Source organism: Mytilus edulis, chromosome 6 (assembly GCF_963676685.1).
Source record: "Mytilus edulis chromosome 6, xbMytEdul2.2, whole genome shotgun sequence".
In the NCBI taxonomy this organism is placed as follows: domain Eukaryota; kingdom Metazoa; phylum Mollusca; class Bivalvia; order Mytilida; family Mytilidae; genus Mytilus; species Mytilus edulis.
This window is the reverse complement of record NC_092349.1, coordinates 62104970-62124326: the sequence shown is the minus strand read 5'-3', so window position 1 is coordinate 62124326 and position 19357 is coordinate 62104970. Positions and strand designations below refer to the sequence as shown.

The window sequence follows — 19357 nt, the reverse complement described above, 5'->3', positions numbered from 1 at the left end:
TTTAAGCCCGGGATTTCGGGATCAGGACCCCTCCTACCCTCCGCTGTGAACGTCTGTATCGCATACCGTGCAATTCAATTCTGCGATATTTTTTTTAGAAGATAAGGAAATCTTTAATGTTACAAATGGAAGTTTTTAACGACCTTGACTGGCTATACAGCCCTTGCACGGTCGGTCTTTAATGTTTGCCATGCTTTCGGTGAGAAATACTATTTTACTCTCGCAATGTTGATATTCTCATCCGATCTTTTGGTTGAAAGCATGTGGTGTAGTTTCATGTTGTCTTTCAATATGATTGCATTGCCGTCCATTACGGATGTTAGGTTTACCTCAGATTTCAGTATCCAACTTAGCAATTAACAAACTTTGCTTCAGTTGATGTATCAATTTTTTAGAGTTGCTTTTGTATAGAGCTATAGCTATAGAGCTGTATGAAATTTGTGTCTTGATATTGTTTCATTTTCGTTTCAAACGCATCCCAAGTTTTTCATCCAAAACTAAATTGGTAAAATAAATCTCTGCATCCATTGTTCAAAGTATATAATGACAGTAATAAGAGAAGGTGTGCACTGCTAATCTGAGGTATTTTTATTACCTTTAAGATTAATATGTAAAACTACTTAAACATCATTTGTATAATAATAATAATACTTATTAATTATCATTATTACAAGTATTAATTAGTACATATGAAAGAATTAAGCAACACAGCTAAAGAAGATTTAAATTTAATAAATTTAGCGTACATTGCTGTTTTTCATGTAACAATAACACAATGTAACCGTAGCCTCAATAATTATTGTTACATTCGTAATTAATCGGTTCCTTGCCCAACTTTGCATTCCGGCAATTAGTCTCCGATGTAACAATAATATTTTTATTATTGTTACATTTCCATGTAACCGTAGCCAGTGCCTATATAATATTGATACTATGACAGATGAGAAAAGAAACTGAAGACATAATGAAATGCTGAAGTCAGCAAAGGTATGATTATAACTGTTACTGATGTTTGAAGAAGTGTGTCATTATAGCATCGACAAATATTTCAATCAAACATGGTTCAGTACTTCAGACTAGTTTTAATTTAAAAGAATTAAATGGCTACTAACATCCATTGCTAATTACAGCTTATTTAATATTAACCTCCTGTTAAAAAAAGAGGGGTGAAATATACCATAGCAACATTCAAACTCGTAAATCGAAAATAAACTGACAACGCCATGGCTAAAAATGAAAAAGACAAACGGACAATTAACGAGGCCCGATCTAGAACGCGTTTTTGAATATTGCGCAACTCGGGCATTTTTCGGTAGTTGGTTTAACGGTTATAACATAACACATAAAATAAATATAAACAATACCTTTTCTGATTATTTTAGGAACTAAAATGATAAAATAAATCAATTTTTGATCGTAGTTTATATTTTATTTAAATTTATACTGTTATTATTGTTTACGACATAGTTTCGCGCCATTTACGGCAATGTAAACAATATCAGACGACATGCCTAGCAGAAAGAAGAACGGTCGGTTTTTGAAAAACTGTCAGGCAGAGACTTACAACAACAGATTAGACAACATATCTAGACCCGATTTATCCACAACTGATTTTGATACACCATCTACACTCGATTTTGATACTACTTTTACACCCGATTTTGATACTACTTTTACGCCCGATTTTGATACATCTTTTACACCAGGTTCTTTCCAACATGATCACACGTATCAATCCTCTGCATCGTTTGATGAGATCAATGAGTTCTATTTTTCTGGAAAATTAAAGCCAATAGGTTATACCAGACATGTGATTGACATTCAAACCTTTTTTGATAATATGAGATGTTCCAGATGTGACATTACATTGAAGTTAAAAGATGGAATTGGAATTTTGCCTGCTGGTTTATGTGGTCACCTGATTGTTCGTTGTTATAACTGTAATGACTTTGTACGTGTTGCCATGGGCAAAACCCACAATGCATCCCATGGGCCAAGGATATTTGATGTCAACACCAAACTTGCAACTGGTAAGTGCAAAAATAAAATCTGCACACCCTGTATATTTATACTTTATATTCACATGTAGCATGTTTACCTAGTACCAATTCCTGGACTGCAAATAATTATGATGTCTTGCGAGTGCTGCCTTGTAGTAGCATTAGCCTACTCTTTTTCGAAATCTACAAGGGTGTCTTTAACGTGCAAGAGGAATCCATGACAAGTCGCCCCACTCCTAATCGCCCCACTTTTTCACCAACTCGCCCCACTTTAAAAAAAAAACGCCCCAACCTGGATTACCAAATCGCCCCACTTTTTAAAAAATCGCCCCACTTGTGAAATGTGTTAAATCCCGTTAATATTACTCCTGAAAACTTGCCCCACTGAATGGAAAACGATAAAATCTAGATTAATATATTATTAATATATTATTAACCAGGATGAATTTAGTAAAGCCAACTCGCCCCACTTATGGAAAAAGATGTTATCCTGTTGTATATAAGTTAAATTCCGTGAATATTACTCCTGCGAACTCGCCCCTCTTATGGAAAACGATAATATCTAGATTAATATATTATTAACCAGGATGAATGTAGTAATGCCAACTCGCCCCACTTATGGAAAAAGATGTTATTCCGTGAATATTACTCCTGCCAACTCGCCCCACTTAAAAGAAAATGATAATAATCTAGATTTATATTATATTATTAACCAGGATGAATGTAGTAATGCCAACTCGCCCCACTTATGGAAAAAGATGTTATCCCGTTGTATATAAGTTAAATTCTGTGAATATTACTCCTGCCAACTCGCCCCACTTATGGAAAAAGATGTTATCCCGTTGTATATAAGTTAAATTCCGTGAATATTACTCCTGCCAACTCGCCCCACTTATGGAAAAAGATGTTATCCCGTTGTATATAAGTTAAATTCCGTGAATATTACTCCTGCCAACTCGCCCCACTTGTAGAAAAAGATGTTATCCCATTGTATATAAGTTAAATTCCATGAATATTACTCCTGCCAACTCGCCCCACTTATGGAAAAGGATGCTATCCCCTTGAAAACCTTATAGAAACTTCTTATATTATTCCCTTTTTTTAATATAGCAGTAAGAAGTGAGTATTAATATTTCCACTTATGAATAGTACAAGTATGAATAGAGTTAAAATAAATATTTAACATGATTAAACCAATTTCACATGTGGGACGATTTTTTAAAAAGTGGGGCGATTTGGTAATCCAGGTTGGGGCGGTTTTTTTTAAAGTGGGGCGAGTTGGTGAAAAAGTGGGGCGATTAGGTGTGGGGCGACTTGCCAGTGGGGCGACTTGTCCTGCTTCCGTGCAAGAGATATGACTCTCTCTTAACACGGGTCAGCCAATTTTCGTCCCCTTCCAACGGACTATCATCGTTACTTTAGTTTATTGCTTTTGGTTGGTTTTTTTCTGTCGGGCAAGAATGTAAAAAATACAAAATCAAATTTACAGAACCAAAATCTTACATCATCCAGTGAAAAGGTACTTTACACAGTAGAATAAAATGCTTATCAAACCCTGACAATTGGGGCAATATTGGACACAATATTCCAGCTTGATACTGTCTGAATTGGGATTGTGATTAAATTTGTTGACATAATTATGATATAGCTTTCAGGGCCTTTTGAAGCTACATGTAACTATGCTGAATGGGCTTTGGCTCACTGTTGAAGGCTGTACAGTGACCTTTAGTTGTAAAAACTGTCTTGTGAACAGTTGTCTCATTGGCAATCATACCACATCTTCTTTTTTATATTCTGTACATGTACATTTTAAATTTATTCTGTACTATGCACCAAATACTCAGACTATTGCCCTGATCTTTTTTATGGAACTCTGGTTGTGGCAAACCAACATTTTTTTCAATGTGGCCCCACATCAAGGATATGATATAGACCCAGAAAGAAGTCTGTAACATGTATAAATTTTGAGCAATAACTATTAAGAAGTCATATTTTTTATTGATTTAATAAAATCTACCAACCCAACACGCATCGTTTTATAAGTTGTATTTCGTCACATTTCATTATCTTATGACACAAAAAAAAATACATTGCATCCTGGACTCATCAAAATCTTTTGGGACTCACCATTTCTAAAAGTGATGAGTCCCAGGACTCACCATGAAAAATTCCTAGTGAGAACCCTGACTCTTATAACAAAACCTTTAACATCATGTGCCGCAATGTGGATATATCCAAAATCAGTGAAAATTTGGTGTCAGAATGAGGCCACACTTAGAAATATTTTGGTTTGCCAAAACCCTTAGTACCCAATCTATGCATCGAGAAAGTGGGTATATTTGTTGCTACAATGTAGGTAGGCTATTTCTTTTCTTTTTCTTTTGGCTATGAGAAATTTAAGTATCAATGTTTATAACTTCTTCATGTCTATCTGAATAAAAATAAATATTTTCACATTAGGACAATAAAAGATTTTTAAGTAGGTAGTATTTTCAAGGAAGGTACATGTAGCATTAGGGCAAACAAACCTATTCTTTTTTTAGGGTCTGATATAGTCTCCTTGTTCTATATATAGAAAACTGTTTAACCAGACTTTTTATATTTATATTATTTGTGTATTGAAATCATTAAATTACTTTTGTTTCTTTTAAAAAAAAATAGCAATTAATTTGACAGATCAGTTGTCCAGATATATACTGATCATTAAATTGCTAATTGTTAATGAAAAAAACACCACATAAAAATTAAATTGTCTATCAGCTCAAGGCAAGATTTTAAGTAAACATATAAATTAGTAAAAAGGGCTAAGTTAGCTTTTCTCATCACTTTGCGTCCATCATGGTTTTTACAAAAATCTTCTCCTCTGAAACTATACTAAGAAAAATTTAACCAAACTTGTCCACAGTCATCATGATCATTCCGTTTATCATTATGGTATCTTGTTAAAAAGATGTGTCCCATGACCCCCCCCCCCCCCCCATGAATCAAGATGGCAGCCATGGCTAAAAATACATAGTGTAAAATGCAGTTTTTTGGCTTATTTTTCTAATGAAATTGTTCATTACATGTAGGTCAAGTTCTATCTGCCCTTTAATTTTCAGACCATTCGGGCAACTTGTTGTAGGGCAGCTGCCCCGGAATTAGTAATTTTAGGAAAATTTTGCAGCCTTTGGTTATTATCTTTTGATGTCTCGAAATATCAATGTTATTTGTACAAGACTTACAACATGTAGAAGCAGATAGAAAGCGAGGCTGTGGCGAGAAAAAGTTTTTTTCCAGCCAAGTACAAATAAAATTTATATTTCGAAACAAGGTATGCTGTTTCACTATAAACTGCAACTCTTATAACTGATCTAATTGATGTATTTAGAGTAGAAACTATCATTTCTTACTTTTAAGCCAAAGGCGTAAAATTTTCGCCAACCTGTATATTTTATTGACGTCATCAATTAAACTGTACAGAAACCCATTGTCTACGTCATATACAAGGGGATATATACATGTACGATCACTGACTGTTTATCACAGATGAATTATAGTTGATGCAATTTGACTGCTCATATAGCACAGCTGCAGTATGTCACCTTATATTAGTACTGTTGTTCAAATTTTTAGTTTTAAAATATATATATGTTAGATATAGGAAGATGTGGTGTGAGTGCCAATGAGACAACTCTCCATCCAAATAACAATTTATAAAAGTAAACCATTATAGGTCAATGTACGGCCTTCAACTTGGAGCCAACGGTCTAATCTATATAAAAACGAGTAACGAGAAACATGTATAAATTACATAAACACATGATAACTACTGTACATCAGATTCCTATATGTACATAAATGTATTGACACATACAAATACTGCAATTTTTTAAATGAAAATTAATATTTCAGGTATGTACCACAGTGGAATAGGACCAATACAGCTTAATAATTTATTTACATCACTAAATTTGCCAAATGTCAGTGAAAGCCTGATAAGAAGACGTTGTGAAGAGGTTGGGCCTATTCTTGAAAATATAGCACAACAGTCCGTAGACAATGCTTTGTTTGAGGAGGGATTGCTAACAAAAACTTGTGAGTAAATCAATGATGACTCTTTAATGACAGATTTGTGTAAGCCTGATATTTTCTAGTATTGAATATCAATCTACAAAGGATTGAACCACTCTACACATGTCATGAATATTAATGTGAATGTGATTTGTTGTGTGAAAATTAGCACTATTTTGAATGAGCATGAAATGAAGTTTAAATCATAATTAACGCAACATAAGTTTTTATATGTCAGTCTTTAAAGAAAAATAGAACTTTATTCATATGATAAACAAGAGGCTAGCTAGATCTGGCTTTGTTCACATGTAATTTGTCTATTATTTGAGTTTGTTAACTTTCAAAAAACCTGCTATGAAACAATGAACACCAAACTAAGTCTTAATTATCCTTCTTTAGTACAAGGTTTGTGTTTTATTTTCTCTTTTGTAAAAAAAACATGGCTGCCATTGCTATAAATAAATCATAGGGGTGAAATGCAGATTTTGGCTTATAACTCTGAAACTAAAGCAATTAGTATATATTTGACATGGGGTCAAGATCTATATTCCCTTAAATTTTCAGGGGAATCAGACATTGCCTGACCTGTTGTAGGGTTGCTGTCCATATGTAGTGCTTTTATCTTTTAACTTGTCAATCATTTTTTCATTTCAGGTAATTTACAAGCCGATAATGACAGTGATGCAATTCATGCCATTGCTAGTGGGTCAGAAACTGCAACAAGCAGTAGTAGAATAGCTTCAACAGATAACACTAATCCTGTGTGTGGCCCTATTAGTGTAACTGGAATAACAGCATCAGCAGACGGAGCTTATCAGAGAAGGGGCTCAGGAAGGTGTTACAATAGTTTGTCTGGTAACTATATCTTTATTATTTACCTATCTTAAGATGGAAGTATTATGATCTGTTTACATGTCATACTAAAACTAAAAAAAAAACTTATTTTATTCTTAAAACTAAGAAATATTGAACAGATATATCATTCTTGGAAGCAGGGTTTCCGTTGGCAGCCTCCATTTTTACACATTTTGGAAAAGAAAAAAAAATGTTTGCAATGAAAGATTCATCGTTTGCAAAAGAATTTGGCTAAAGAAATTATAACAATTGGATTTTATCCATCTTGTTTACCTTTTACGGGTTTCTTGGACAAAATGAATACTTCATCAGACAATATTGATTTATTTGTCACTTAGGGGCCTTTAACAGTTGACTATACTGTATTGGCTTTGCTCATTGTTAAAGGCCGTACAGTGACCTATAATTGTTAATTTCTATGTCATCTTGGGCTCTTGTGGAGAGTTGTCTCATGTGCAATCATACCACATCTTCTTTTTTTTTTCTCTTTTGGTTTTTTTGTAAGTAAGGAAAATTGTATGTAAAATATGTTTATGTTTGTTGGCAAAACTAAATTGAAAAAGGCATAGAGGTAAAAAAGAATATTTTCCACCAGCAGAAAAACATATGTGTATAAAAATGAACAGGGTTATAAAAATGAAATAAATTTGAATAAAAATACATTAAAAATACTCCTGGTATCAACTATTTTTATGAAGGGTACAATAATGTGAATAATATATATGAGGAGCTAGATTCCTTTTGACATGAAAGTGGGTGTAACACGTAATTAATGAAATCCAGTAATTTAAAAAAAATATTCAATGGAAAACTTTTTTTGTAGGAACAGCTTCCATGATTGGGAAAAAAAACAGGAAAGGTTGTTGGCTATAGTGCTCGATATAAGAGATGCAGGAAATGTGATGTGGCAAAATTTAAAAAACGGCTACCAACAAAACATAAATGTCGTAAGAATTGGTGTGGCTCAGCCAAATCTATGGAACCAGACATGATTGTGGAAATACTAAAAGACGCCAAAAAGAAAGATACCCCGGTAATTACACTAATAGGAGATGACGATTGCACAGCATTCAATCGGGCAAGATGTGAAGTCGACTCATGTTTGGAAAAGGTCAGTGACATCAATCATGTAAAGAAGAACATATCAAATAGGCTCCACAAAATAAAAGGCAAATATAAAGAGCTGTCTGTAAAAACAATTACTGCTCTCATTAAAAGTTTTTCTTTCATGTTAGCCCAAAACAAAGGTGACTCAGACAGAATAAAGAACAGTTTACCATCTGTAGTGCTACACCAGTTTGGTAATCATGATGGATGTGGAGATTGGTGCCAAATGAAAAACAAACCCACAGCAAAGCACAGAAATCTACCATGGGGTGCAGATCTCAAAGATGAAAACTTGAAAAAAGATCTTTTAAAAGTGTTTACAGACCTTGACCCGGGAAAGATGAGCAAACTAGATTCCAGTAATCCTAATGAAAGCTTTAACAACACTGTTCGATCAAAGGCCCCAAAAGACAAGCATTACAGTGAGAGTGGAAGTTTAGCTCACAGATTGTCTGCTGCTGTTTGTCAAAAAAATGAAGGCTACAAATATGTTGCACAGGTACTTATAATTTATTTAAATAAAGTAATATAAAAACATTCATCAAATTATTTTTTTAAACAGAATATGGTTTATAAACTTGAAAAACTGTAAAACTGGTTCACTAATTAGGTTAAGTTGAAAGATAAACCATAATCACATGAAACTCATAGATATAAAAAAGAAGATATGGTATGATTGCCAATGAGACAACTCTCCATGAGACAAACTTGACACAGAAATTAACAATTATATATATAGGTGACTATATGGCCTTCAACAATGAGCCAAGCCCATACTGCATAGTCAGCTATAAAAGGCACGAAATGACAATGTAAAACAATTCAGAGCAAACTAACCGCCTTATTTTTATAAAAAAAATAGAACAAAAAACAAATTTGTAACACTAACACATAAACAAACGACAACCACAGAATTACAGGTTCCTTACTTGAGACAGGCACATACATAGAAAAAAATATATCAAAAAGAATAATATAAATGTTGTTTAGGATGGTAGCTTTGTGAAATGTTATCATACACAATGTAAGACACAGCTCCCAAGTTCTTGTGTGTTTTTTTAGGTCCATGAAGAGCTTGGTCTTAGTCCTGGAATTGCCACAACAGTAACAGCTGCAATAAGAGACAAGGATGTTAACAGGAAAAGGACTGTAGCAAAGACTAAGGAATTTAAGGTTTGATTTAAAAGCATTTCAGAATTTTCATTCGAACACAATCTTTATACATTAAATGACTTTTAAGGAGATTGATAAATTCTAAACATAGTTTTATGCAGCCTTTTGAAATTTCTTATTTTCATGATAAAAAAAATTAAAAATCCCTGTTTTGTGGGAGTTACATCCCTTTGATCATATGATAGAAAGTTTTTAAATGAAAAAAAATCCTCTAAATTGTTGGTTTTTTTTTAAATTTTATATAAAGTATTATCCTATTGTATCATTATAACTATGTGAATAAACATTAAATTTGTCATGCTTTAGAGTGTGTAGACTTTACTTTTACATGAAACAATGCAAAGGAATGTTTATTTCTTATATTTTACAGTTACAACGTTTAAAACTTAAAAGTCAGAGATCTTCAGAAACAAGAAGTCATGAAATCAGGGAAGGGGACACTTACTGCTCAAATGTCATTGGTATGTATAAATTTTATCTGTACGTTTTCAATAAGAATTTAAAAAAACAATAATTGTTCCTACAACATGTTATCAAAGCACTACCCATATATAAAATATATTTCAAAATATTTGATATAAAATTATAGTTATATTAATTTGGGATTTACTATTTTCTAACAAAGAAAGATAATTTTTGTTAGAGTTTTTTGACAACGTAGATGTTTGGGGAATATGATTGAACTTTCATGATGAACAACCTTTTAATATAATTTTGACAATGAAAGAACATGACTAATTTCCATTAATGAAGTTGCCCTGCTAACATTATTGGTAAATTATTTATAATACTGTTACTCTCTTTTGTGGTTTGTATTTCATATAACTTATATTATGTTTTTTTTTCAAATATCCAAATATACAATTTTCAAATATACAATTATCCAATATATAACAATATCAAAATAAGAAAGAAATTTGAAATCAAAATGTATTTTGAAGATTTAACAAAAAAAAAGTGTTTCCATTACTTTTTCATATGACAGTGGATTACAACACAAAAACCGAAACAGTGTTATTACATCCCTTCTTTCTAATTTTATACATTATATTGAATTTTTCCAGATAGGTCTTCTTACAAGATATAATTTGACCTCAATTGTATATTTTAGCTGATGCACAAGAACCTGATTTGACAGTTATTCCAGGACCATCAGAGGACAACTGTGAACATATTGAGAAAGTTGTAGTTTTTTATGATTTAGAGACCACAGGACTAAGTATGATATAAATATGAATTGGAAATAGGAAAGCATCAAGTTTATTTGTACAAGCTTTAGGAGTAAAGGAATATGCCAGACTTGCCAAACAATTTCACCTATCAGCCAAGTATTCACAAAAACTTGATATTTTCTGACAATATTATATACTTATTGACTGACAGGCTATAAGGACAAATCATTGAATGGATAAAGAGTGGAAGCATAGTTAAACTTGCTATTGTTTGAAAAAGCCAGTCAATAACTATTTTTTTATAAAGAAAACCATGGCATCAGAATGATGTATTATCAGACTATGATGTCACTTTTATCCAAAGACAAAAGTTCAGGAAATGGTTAAAAACTATTTGCTGGTTAAGTCTTTTTTACTATTAGGTAAATAGTCAAGAGAAAATTTTCTAAAAAAAAAGCTTGTGTTCGTTTATAGTTCTATTGTAAAAAAAAAGACACTGTCGTATAACAATGGTATTTTCTTCGGAAAAAAGTTCTAGACAATCAGGAATTCATTAGTTGAGCCAAATAATGTCCTTCCACCTTTTTAATCTGCAAGTGTTGCACATGTTATTACAAACTTGGTATATATAGTTTATTTCGGTAGGTCACATTCATGAAAAGGAAAGGGGATTGCAGGTACGAAGTAAGAAACATCCGATATCATCTGTGAAATGGTTTATCCATAATGGTCAACCAACTGTGATGATTGGGTAACCTGTATTATATTCAGGGGTGAATTCAGACATTTCTAAAGGGGGGGGGGGTTCAAACTAAATGTCTCCATTCAAGTGCATTGATCGTCTCAAAAAAAGGGGGGTTCCAACCACCGGAACCCTCCCCTTGGATCCACCACTGATATTTGAGAAATTGCCACAATACATTTTGTTGATATCAAATTAAAGTTGAGAAGCTACGGTAATCTATATATGTTTATCTACTTTTCATTGTCTTCTCTCACCTTGATTAGTAAATAAATAAAAATCATGTTGGAAGAAAAATTTAGTCATGTGTATATGTTTTAGGAACTAATTGTGGTATATTCTTCAGATTGAAACATGCAACAGAAAGTTCAATCATGACCATAAAGCAGGCAAGACATTTCAGTATGTACAATCTTGTAAAAATATGTCAAACTATGTCAAAGCATATTTTTTGTTTTGTTTTTTCAGATAAAGATATAAGGAGTAGATATTTTCCTGAAGATCTCATTTATGTCTCGAATGTGAAGGGAACAGAAGCTATCATGATGATTCTTTAAAGAAAAGATACAGAAACACAAGCTCCTGTAGACACTTATGAAAAAGAAGATGTTTTTGCAATGAATATGTGTGAATGTGATAAATTATGGCAAATCAACATGGTCAATTAACAACAATATGTTCTACAAATTTCTAAGATTTATAAGTTTCATAACATTTAGTTGAGGCAAACTAAAGTTAGATAACGGAAAACGAAAAAAATTGCAAATAAATATTGTTATTAAATACTCAGTTTTAGTTATTTTTATTTTGATATTAAAAAATATACTGTATTAGATAAAAACTAGTTATACATTTAAAAAATTAGTAACCCTCATGTCTCCCTGCATTAGAAGTTGCATAATTTAGCATTTACAGATGAAATATAATTGTGAGTAAAGTTCAACATGTGAAATAGTCTGACTGGATATGACAGAACATCAAAAGAAATGACGAAAAATTACACATCTTATCAAAATAGTACTACTAGAAACTAAAAGCTACTTGCAATTTTTACTGGTTTTGGGTTCAGTAACAGTCTGACAAGGAAAGAAGTTAATGAACATGATTATGATGCCTCTTGATAAATATAAAAACATATTGACTGTAAAATAATTACCAGTTACCAATTATATCTGTTGTTTACAAAATTTGTTATTTGGAAATATCTGTTGAATGTTTTGAAATTAAAATGTGTTAACTGAAATGATTAAAGAATTGAAGTCTTTAAACATGTTAAATGATACAAAAGCAAGGATACATTGAATGATTGCAATTGAGACAACTACTAGCCCTGCATAGTAGGGCACTGATGTAAACAAGTACAGGTCACCTGAAGTCTTCAACAATGAGCAAAAGCCTGAATTTAAAGATCGTTATACATGGGCTTATTAAGTCCCAAGATAATGGTATCTACATCCTTTGCTTTCAAATTTTTGTTAGTATGTTTCTGATGAAGGTTAATTAAAATAAGCCCAGCACACTTAATTTGTGAACTGTTTTTATTTAATTTCAAAAGGGAAAGCTAATAGACAAATTTAAGCAAATAACAAAAAAAAGGAAATCCATTTAATATGGCAGACAGCAACCAAACACAACCAGTGGACATAATGAACATGTTTTTGAATGCTCAAACTGCAATAATAACATTAGACACAAAAACATCTTATATAATGCTGGATTACACAAAAGTGTTTAAATCATCTGCTCTTCTCTGGTGTTTAAAAATTGTACAGATTTGGTGTCACAAAATCTCAGTAGCATGGATAAGAATCCCGGCATGGGAAGAACAAAAAATTTGTGAAAGCAAATTTACAGATCTTACATTGTTGGGTTGATGATTTGACGACTAAATGCATGTACATGTACAATATATACAAAAAGTTAGCTTCTATTGAGACAAAGGCAAAAATAATAGTGCAACAAAACATGTTTATTACAGATATAATAACAACAAACTAAAATAACACTTACCACTACTAAATGATTAGGAACTTTCAGGAACTAATTGCAGCTACTGTCCAGGTTATGTTAAACAAATCACCTCCAACTGACCGTCTCCAACTGATCTGTTCAGTGAAGAGTTTTTACCATTGAAATGAAATGTGAACACATTCCAATCTTTTGGCAGACGTGAATATTCTCATGTGGCATTTATACCTATATCCCAGGGTACCTATATCTGGTGGTGATAATTAACCATTTTTTTCTTTTTTTTGTTTAATTTTGAAAAAAAAAATGGAATTTTAACTTTTTTCAGCATTTTGGAGAAAAAAATAATTTTGTAAATTTTTCATGTTTTTTTCATTTATTTTTATAAGAATTAAATTTTAAAAGAAAATTTTTTTAAAATATTTTTTTTTTTTTTTAATTTTGAAAAATTTGATTTTTTTGAAATATTTTGCATTTATAAATTTTTTTAACTTTAAAAAAGTTAATTTTAGTTGCCTTCGTCCATGCAAGCATGGACTAAGTTAGCCTTGGTTGCCTTCGTCCATGCATGCATGGACTAAGTCTGTTGTGTTAGTCCATGCAAGCATGGACTAAGTTAGGGTTAGTTGCCTTAGTGCATGCATGCATGGACTAAGTCTGTTGTGTTAGTCCATGCATGCATGGACTAAGTTAACGTTAGTTACCTTCGTCCATGCATGCATGGAGTAAGCTTAGTTTCTAAGTTTTCATGTTTACAAATCATGAAAAGGTTAAGCCATACTATCAAGTTTTGCAATTTATTTCCTAAGGTAAGTTATAATGCACAATATGTATGTAAAACATAATTAATAGGTTGAATATGAAAAAAACCAACTAAACAGAAAAAAAAGATAATTACATCAAATTAAAAAATAATTGAACTAACACCATGAAATTAAGAGGTAAGAAGAAATGGAGGTTTTCTAGAATTGATGTTGATTTCCAGTTTTATTTAATACTTTGTTTAGGATGGAATTCAATTTAATCTTGTTTTATTTGAAGTATCCTTTGACTTTCAGAATTTACGATGATTGAATATCGCTACATATAACCTCATGCTATAAAATTTCAATTATGATCATAAACTCAACATTGGCTTGTTTATTAAAATGCTGCAATTAAATAACTCTAAATTGATATCACGAAGCGTTGCTCCATCTTGGATCAGGCTGCTACGATAAAAGAGGGTTAGATTGACAGTGGAGAGAGAAATGCATGTAGATAGGGAAGTGAATATTAAAAAGAAGATGTGGTATGATTGCCAATGAGACAATTGTCCACAACAGACCAAAATGACACAGACATTAACAACTATAGGTCACCGTACGGCCTTCAACAATGAGCAAAGCGGCTTAGCCCATACCGCATAGTCAGCTATAAAAGGGCCCGAAATGACAATGTAAAACAATTCAAACGAGAAAAAACGGACTTATTTATATAAAGACATGAACGAAAAACAAATATGTAACACATAAACAAACGACAACTACTGAATTACAGGCTCCTGACTTTGGACAGGCACATACATAAATAATGTGGCGAAATTCACACTATTTATAAAACTTATAATCATCAGTTGTGCTTTTCAAATTCACATACCCAGACTGGCGTTCCATAAACGAAATATTTAACATATAGTTGTATGTACGGTGTTCCATACAATAAACGAATCAAATGTAAACAAACGAGGTAAAACTGAAAGGAGAATTTACACCAAGCCTTCAAACCGAGTTATTTCACAAAGTCAAAGTACAGTAAAATATTTTTGAGGTATGCTTTTATTAGACTGATTTTAATCTGTTCACAAAGCACTATTGTATAAATGATCTCAATGACAATGTAGTATTGCCTAGTAATATACTTAACACGTATAGTCATGTATATAAATAAACTCATCATAGATACCAGGACTAAATTTAGTATAGTAATCTTCCATTTTAAAGTTTAAGGTTCATGTGGACCCCATGGCTAAAATGGCCGTATTTTCACCTTAAAATTTACTCTGAGTACAGACACACCTGTGCATCTAGAAAGGTTTTAAGGCATGGCATGCCCTAGATAAATAGAATTCAAATGCATTTTATGATTTAGAAAATTCATAACTTAACTGGATTTTGCCTTGCATATTTTTTCGTCCCTGCAGAAGAGAATAAAATTAACAAACAGTTGAGCTTCCCTTGATATGGTCCACTCAGGTACACAGTTAAATCACCAATTATTGTCAGGTATCTGTTGTCAATCTATTGTCCATGTCAATCAATACCGCTCACTTTAGTTATTACCTCATGGGAAGTTCTCAAACCTGTTTCCCAACTTAGTTTGTTTTGGCACCTTCTGGAGGAATGAAAAAAGTGCACTACAAAATCCTGGTAATTTTTATTTTTCTAAAACATAAAACCTTTTTGAAATTTATTTATCTAGGGCATGCTATGTCTGAAATGTTTACAGATGCGCAGGTTTGTCTGTACTGAGAGAACATTTTAAGGTGAAAAAACGGCCATTTTAGCCATAGGGTCCACATGAAGCTTAAGTTTGGTTATACTCATATTTTGAGATAATGATATAAGTCGCGTCCCAAATATATAATCACTTGATAGCATACACAACTAAACACCGAAGAGAATGACTTGTACATGTATATCTGAATATAGATTTCTTTGTTTCTTTAAAATTTGTTTTTTAAGTATACAGATTAGAATATAGGTTTTCAAAATCAATATTCTGAGCTAAATTATAATGTTCTAGAAGACCGTACTTTGTTGAAGACCGTACTCTAACCAAAATGGCTTACATAAATACAAATTGCGACTTGGATGAGAGAGTTGTCTCATTGGCACTCATACCACATCTTCTTATATCTATAGAAAGTCAATGATACGATAATACTCTACTTGGAGGACTGTATTTTAGTGGAAGAACAATCTGGGTCACTGTTTAGTGAAACTATTTCTGTATAAATACATGAAATATGAAAACAATGTTGCATAAAGTTATTTTCATTTTCAAACTATCTTGCTTTTATAGCTTATCCATTTATCATAAGCAAATGTGTCGCAGGCAAGATTAAGCGTTGTCATACAATAGCTCCCTTGTTCAGAATAAATGTACATAGAGTTAACTTAGTTTTTCCAGTGTCATCGGTCATCTACTAGAACTGCCACTCTAAGACATTATTGAAGAGACGTAGTAGTATTTAGAAGTTATAAAGAATCTATGGTTTCAACTCCTTCAGGCAAAGATGCATACCTAAGACGGAGTTTGCTATTTTTCTGTCCTTTTTTTTCACATAGCTTTTCATCTGGGTCGGTTGTTATGCATGTTTGGCTTTGAAATATTCCTCTTCGATCCTGATGAACATAAATCTAATAAGCATTTTGGACGATTGGAATTGATAAAGTTATTTTATTCATTTTATCACAGTTTGTATTGAAATGCAGAACGATTTCAAGTTGCATTATTGCAGTATTTTTGTGAACTGCTGTTTGTCTATTTGTTGTTTTGCTTATTTTTCAATGGTGGTGTCAGTTTCTGTTATGACCAATAGCTGATGGATGTGGCAGTTTATTTGAAATAAACGACATTCGGACTTAAATATGACGTAACAGGTTTCTATAGTTCGATTTCCACTTCATTTACATTATAACTTGAACTTGCTGAATGCTGGTAATGGCCTACCCTTTTCTTTCATAACGTATCCCTTTAATCTAGACAGCGTGAATTATTAACGTTTACCTCGAAATGCATAATCAGTTTAAATGATTTTCTGAATAAAGGAAATATGCTTGTTTTTTTTTTGGTTTTAGAAATGAGCTCACCATGTTGTGATGGATGTTTTCGAATTGATAAAAGCGCAGTTTCTATCCGATTTTGTATGGACTGCGAAGAATCTCTCTGCAATGATTGTGTTACTGCTCATAAAACTATTAAAAGTTTGACATCACATCAGTTGGTTTATTTGAATAATGCATCAGCAGGGAAAGTGAAAGATTTGGCAGCCAAGAGATACTGTAAGACACACACAGACTATACCCTTGAGTACTTCTGCACGTACCATGATACATTGTGTTGCCATGCATGCATTCCAGTCAATCATCGTGCGTGTGAAAAGATTCTCCCGCTAAATGAAGCATCAAAGGATGTAAAATCGTCAGCACTCTTTTCAGATATATCAGATGGTTTAAAGCTAGTAAGTACATCATCCAGTGCAATAATGCACAACAGACAAGAGAATATACAGAGGGTTAACGAACAAGCTGCTTCCATTACAGGATCGATTTCAGCATTTAAGGAAACCATCATTGATAAATTAGACGAAATGGAAAAATGTGCTATGAAAGGACTATCTGATCTCAAAATTGAAACAATATCAACGCTGTCAAACGAGAAAGATAGTGCTAAAGATATCAAGTCGGCAGTTAAGGAATACAGCGACCAATTACAATTTATGATAGAGAATGGTTCAGATAACCAGACATTTATTTTCCTCCAGGAGTTGAGGTTTCTGCTTTTAAATCAGGATCAAACTTTGAATGATGCAATATCCAAACTTGGTGAATTCAGTTTAAACTTTACAGAAACAAATATCATCGGAGAAAAAGAACTTGGTTCAATCAAAGTTCAATCTGACCCATGTGATGTTCAGCATAAACACTCAAAACAATTTGGAGCGCAAATAATGCTGCCGATTCGAAAGACTCCGAACAAAATTATTTATAATTCGAAATTAAAAATAGATTCTGAAATTATTGAATTGAGAATTACCGGGATTGTATCAGGTTACAAAGAGTTACATGTTTGCTGTAGCAGTAGCAATAAAGTATGTACATATAGTGAGGAAGGAAAATGTACAGGCAAAGTAATTTTGAAGGATAAACCATGGGATATTGCAGTTCATTCAAAATCTGGTAAAATAGTCGCAACACTTCGCAATGGGTCATTACAAATAATAGAAAACATGAAAGCGACAACAAAAGTTGACACACAATTTGATGCAAGTTATGGCGTTGCTTGGAATAATGATGATTTAGTAGTCGGAGGAACATCTGAGATATACTTCCTTAATTCAAACTTTGAACACGTTAAAACTTTAAAAATAGGTGATGACATTATATACTATATACATTCAAAGGATGGCAATATTTATCTTTCAGATTATGAATCTAATAAAGTGTACTGTATTGATGGGGAGGGTAATATACTCTTTAGTTATAGTTCACCGACATTAAAAGGTCCTGATGGAATTACAACGGACGGGAACGGAAATGTATACGTAGTAGGGCGCATGTCAAACAATGTGCATTGCTTGACTCCAAAAGGAGCTGGAAGTGAAATAGTATTAGCAGCTGACAATGGTATTAAAGATCCTATAGCTATATGTTTTAGTCAGGATTACAAGAATCTGTATATATCCAACGAGTCTGGAAAGTCAGTTTGGATCTTTGACTGTGACTACTAAACATCCCTAACACTCCTTAACGGTCATGGACAAATTCTTTGGACAATAGTGTGCATTGCATTTAATGTTGACTCTTTCATTTCTACAAACTGCATAAAGTTGGGCAATGATTTTAGGTTAAAAGCTATCTGTAGAGAATTTAGCAAGAAATTTGAAAGCTGAAAAAGTCTTATATAAAAATTTAAATGAAACAACTAGCAATTAATTACATTTAATTAAGTATAAACAAATAACAACGACAGACGATTCACCATCTACAAATTTGAAAAAAGTTAAATTGGAAATTATTAGCTTTTGAATAAACTCATCAAAGTACCAGTGTACGAGGGGTGTGCGCTTTTTCTTTAAAATACTCTTTGAGTGACGTTCGAACCAAGAAGGTTGAAAAGGCCAGCTTAATCCCCGTATAAACTTGGACGATATCATTGAAAATAATTTAAATATCAAAGACTGCACTTATAAACAAACAATATACTTAATAAATTAATCTACGTGTTATTAGGATATAACGTACATACGTCAGTGAACCACACATCTTTGCTCGGGTAATATAGTCGTAGAATAGACATTAAGGTATACATATTAAACACGGGAACACACCCGTGATATCGCGGGTCTGTGACTGAATTAAAGTATATAACCATGCGCAAGCCCTATTTTAGTATTAGTATTGTCATCTGATAAAGTCATGCCGATTATTAGATACACACAGTTTTCTCTGATTTCAAATCTTTGTGTTTGAACCCGTCGAACTGGAACTTATCAATTATTGGTAATATTAATTATTTTGAAA

At 32.5% G+C, this 19357-nt stretch overlaps 2 protein-coding genes, 1 long non-coding RNA gene and 1 pseudogene across 3 annotated transcripts in view; all 4 read left to right on the top strand.

Moving 5' to 3' along the window:
• LOC139528045 (cyanophycinase-like) overlaps positions 1 to 19357 on the top strand; it is a 75296-nt gene that overhangs the window by 46017 nt on the left and 9922 nt on the right. The window lies entirely within an intron of this gene.
• On the top strand, positions 917 to 12345 carry LOC139528042 (uncharacterized). The gene is made up of 2 exons (XR_011665506.1): positions 917 to 987; positions 11571 to 12345. It is a non-coding gene; the product is annotated as an uncharacterized lncRNA (long non-coding RNA).
• Positions 1306 to 10834, top strand: LOC139528041 (uncharacterized; annotated as a pseudogene).
• LOC139528046 (E3 ubiquitin-protein ligase TRIM56-like) lies at positions 14776 to 18744 on the top strand. The gene is made up of 2 exons (XM_071323833.1): positions 14776 to 14879; positions 16913 to 18744. The coding sequence occupies exon 2, from the start codon at positions 16915 to 16917 to the stop codon at positions 18562 to 18564; it is 1650 nt and encodes a 549-aa protein (XP_071179934.1). The 5' UTR covers positions 14776 to 14879; positions 16913 to 16914; the 3' UTR covers positions 18565 to 18744.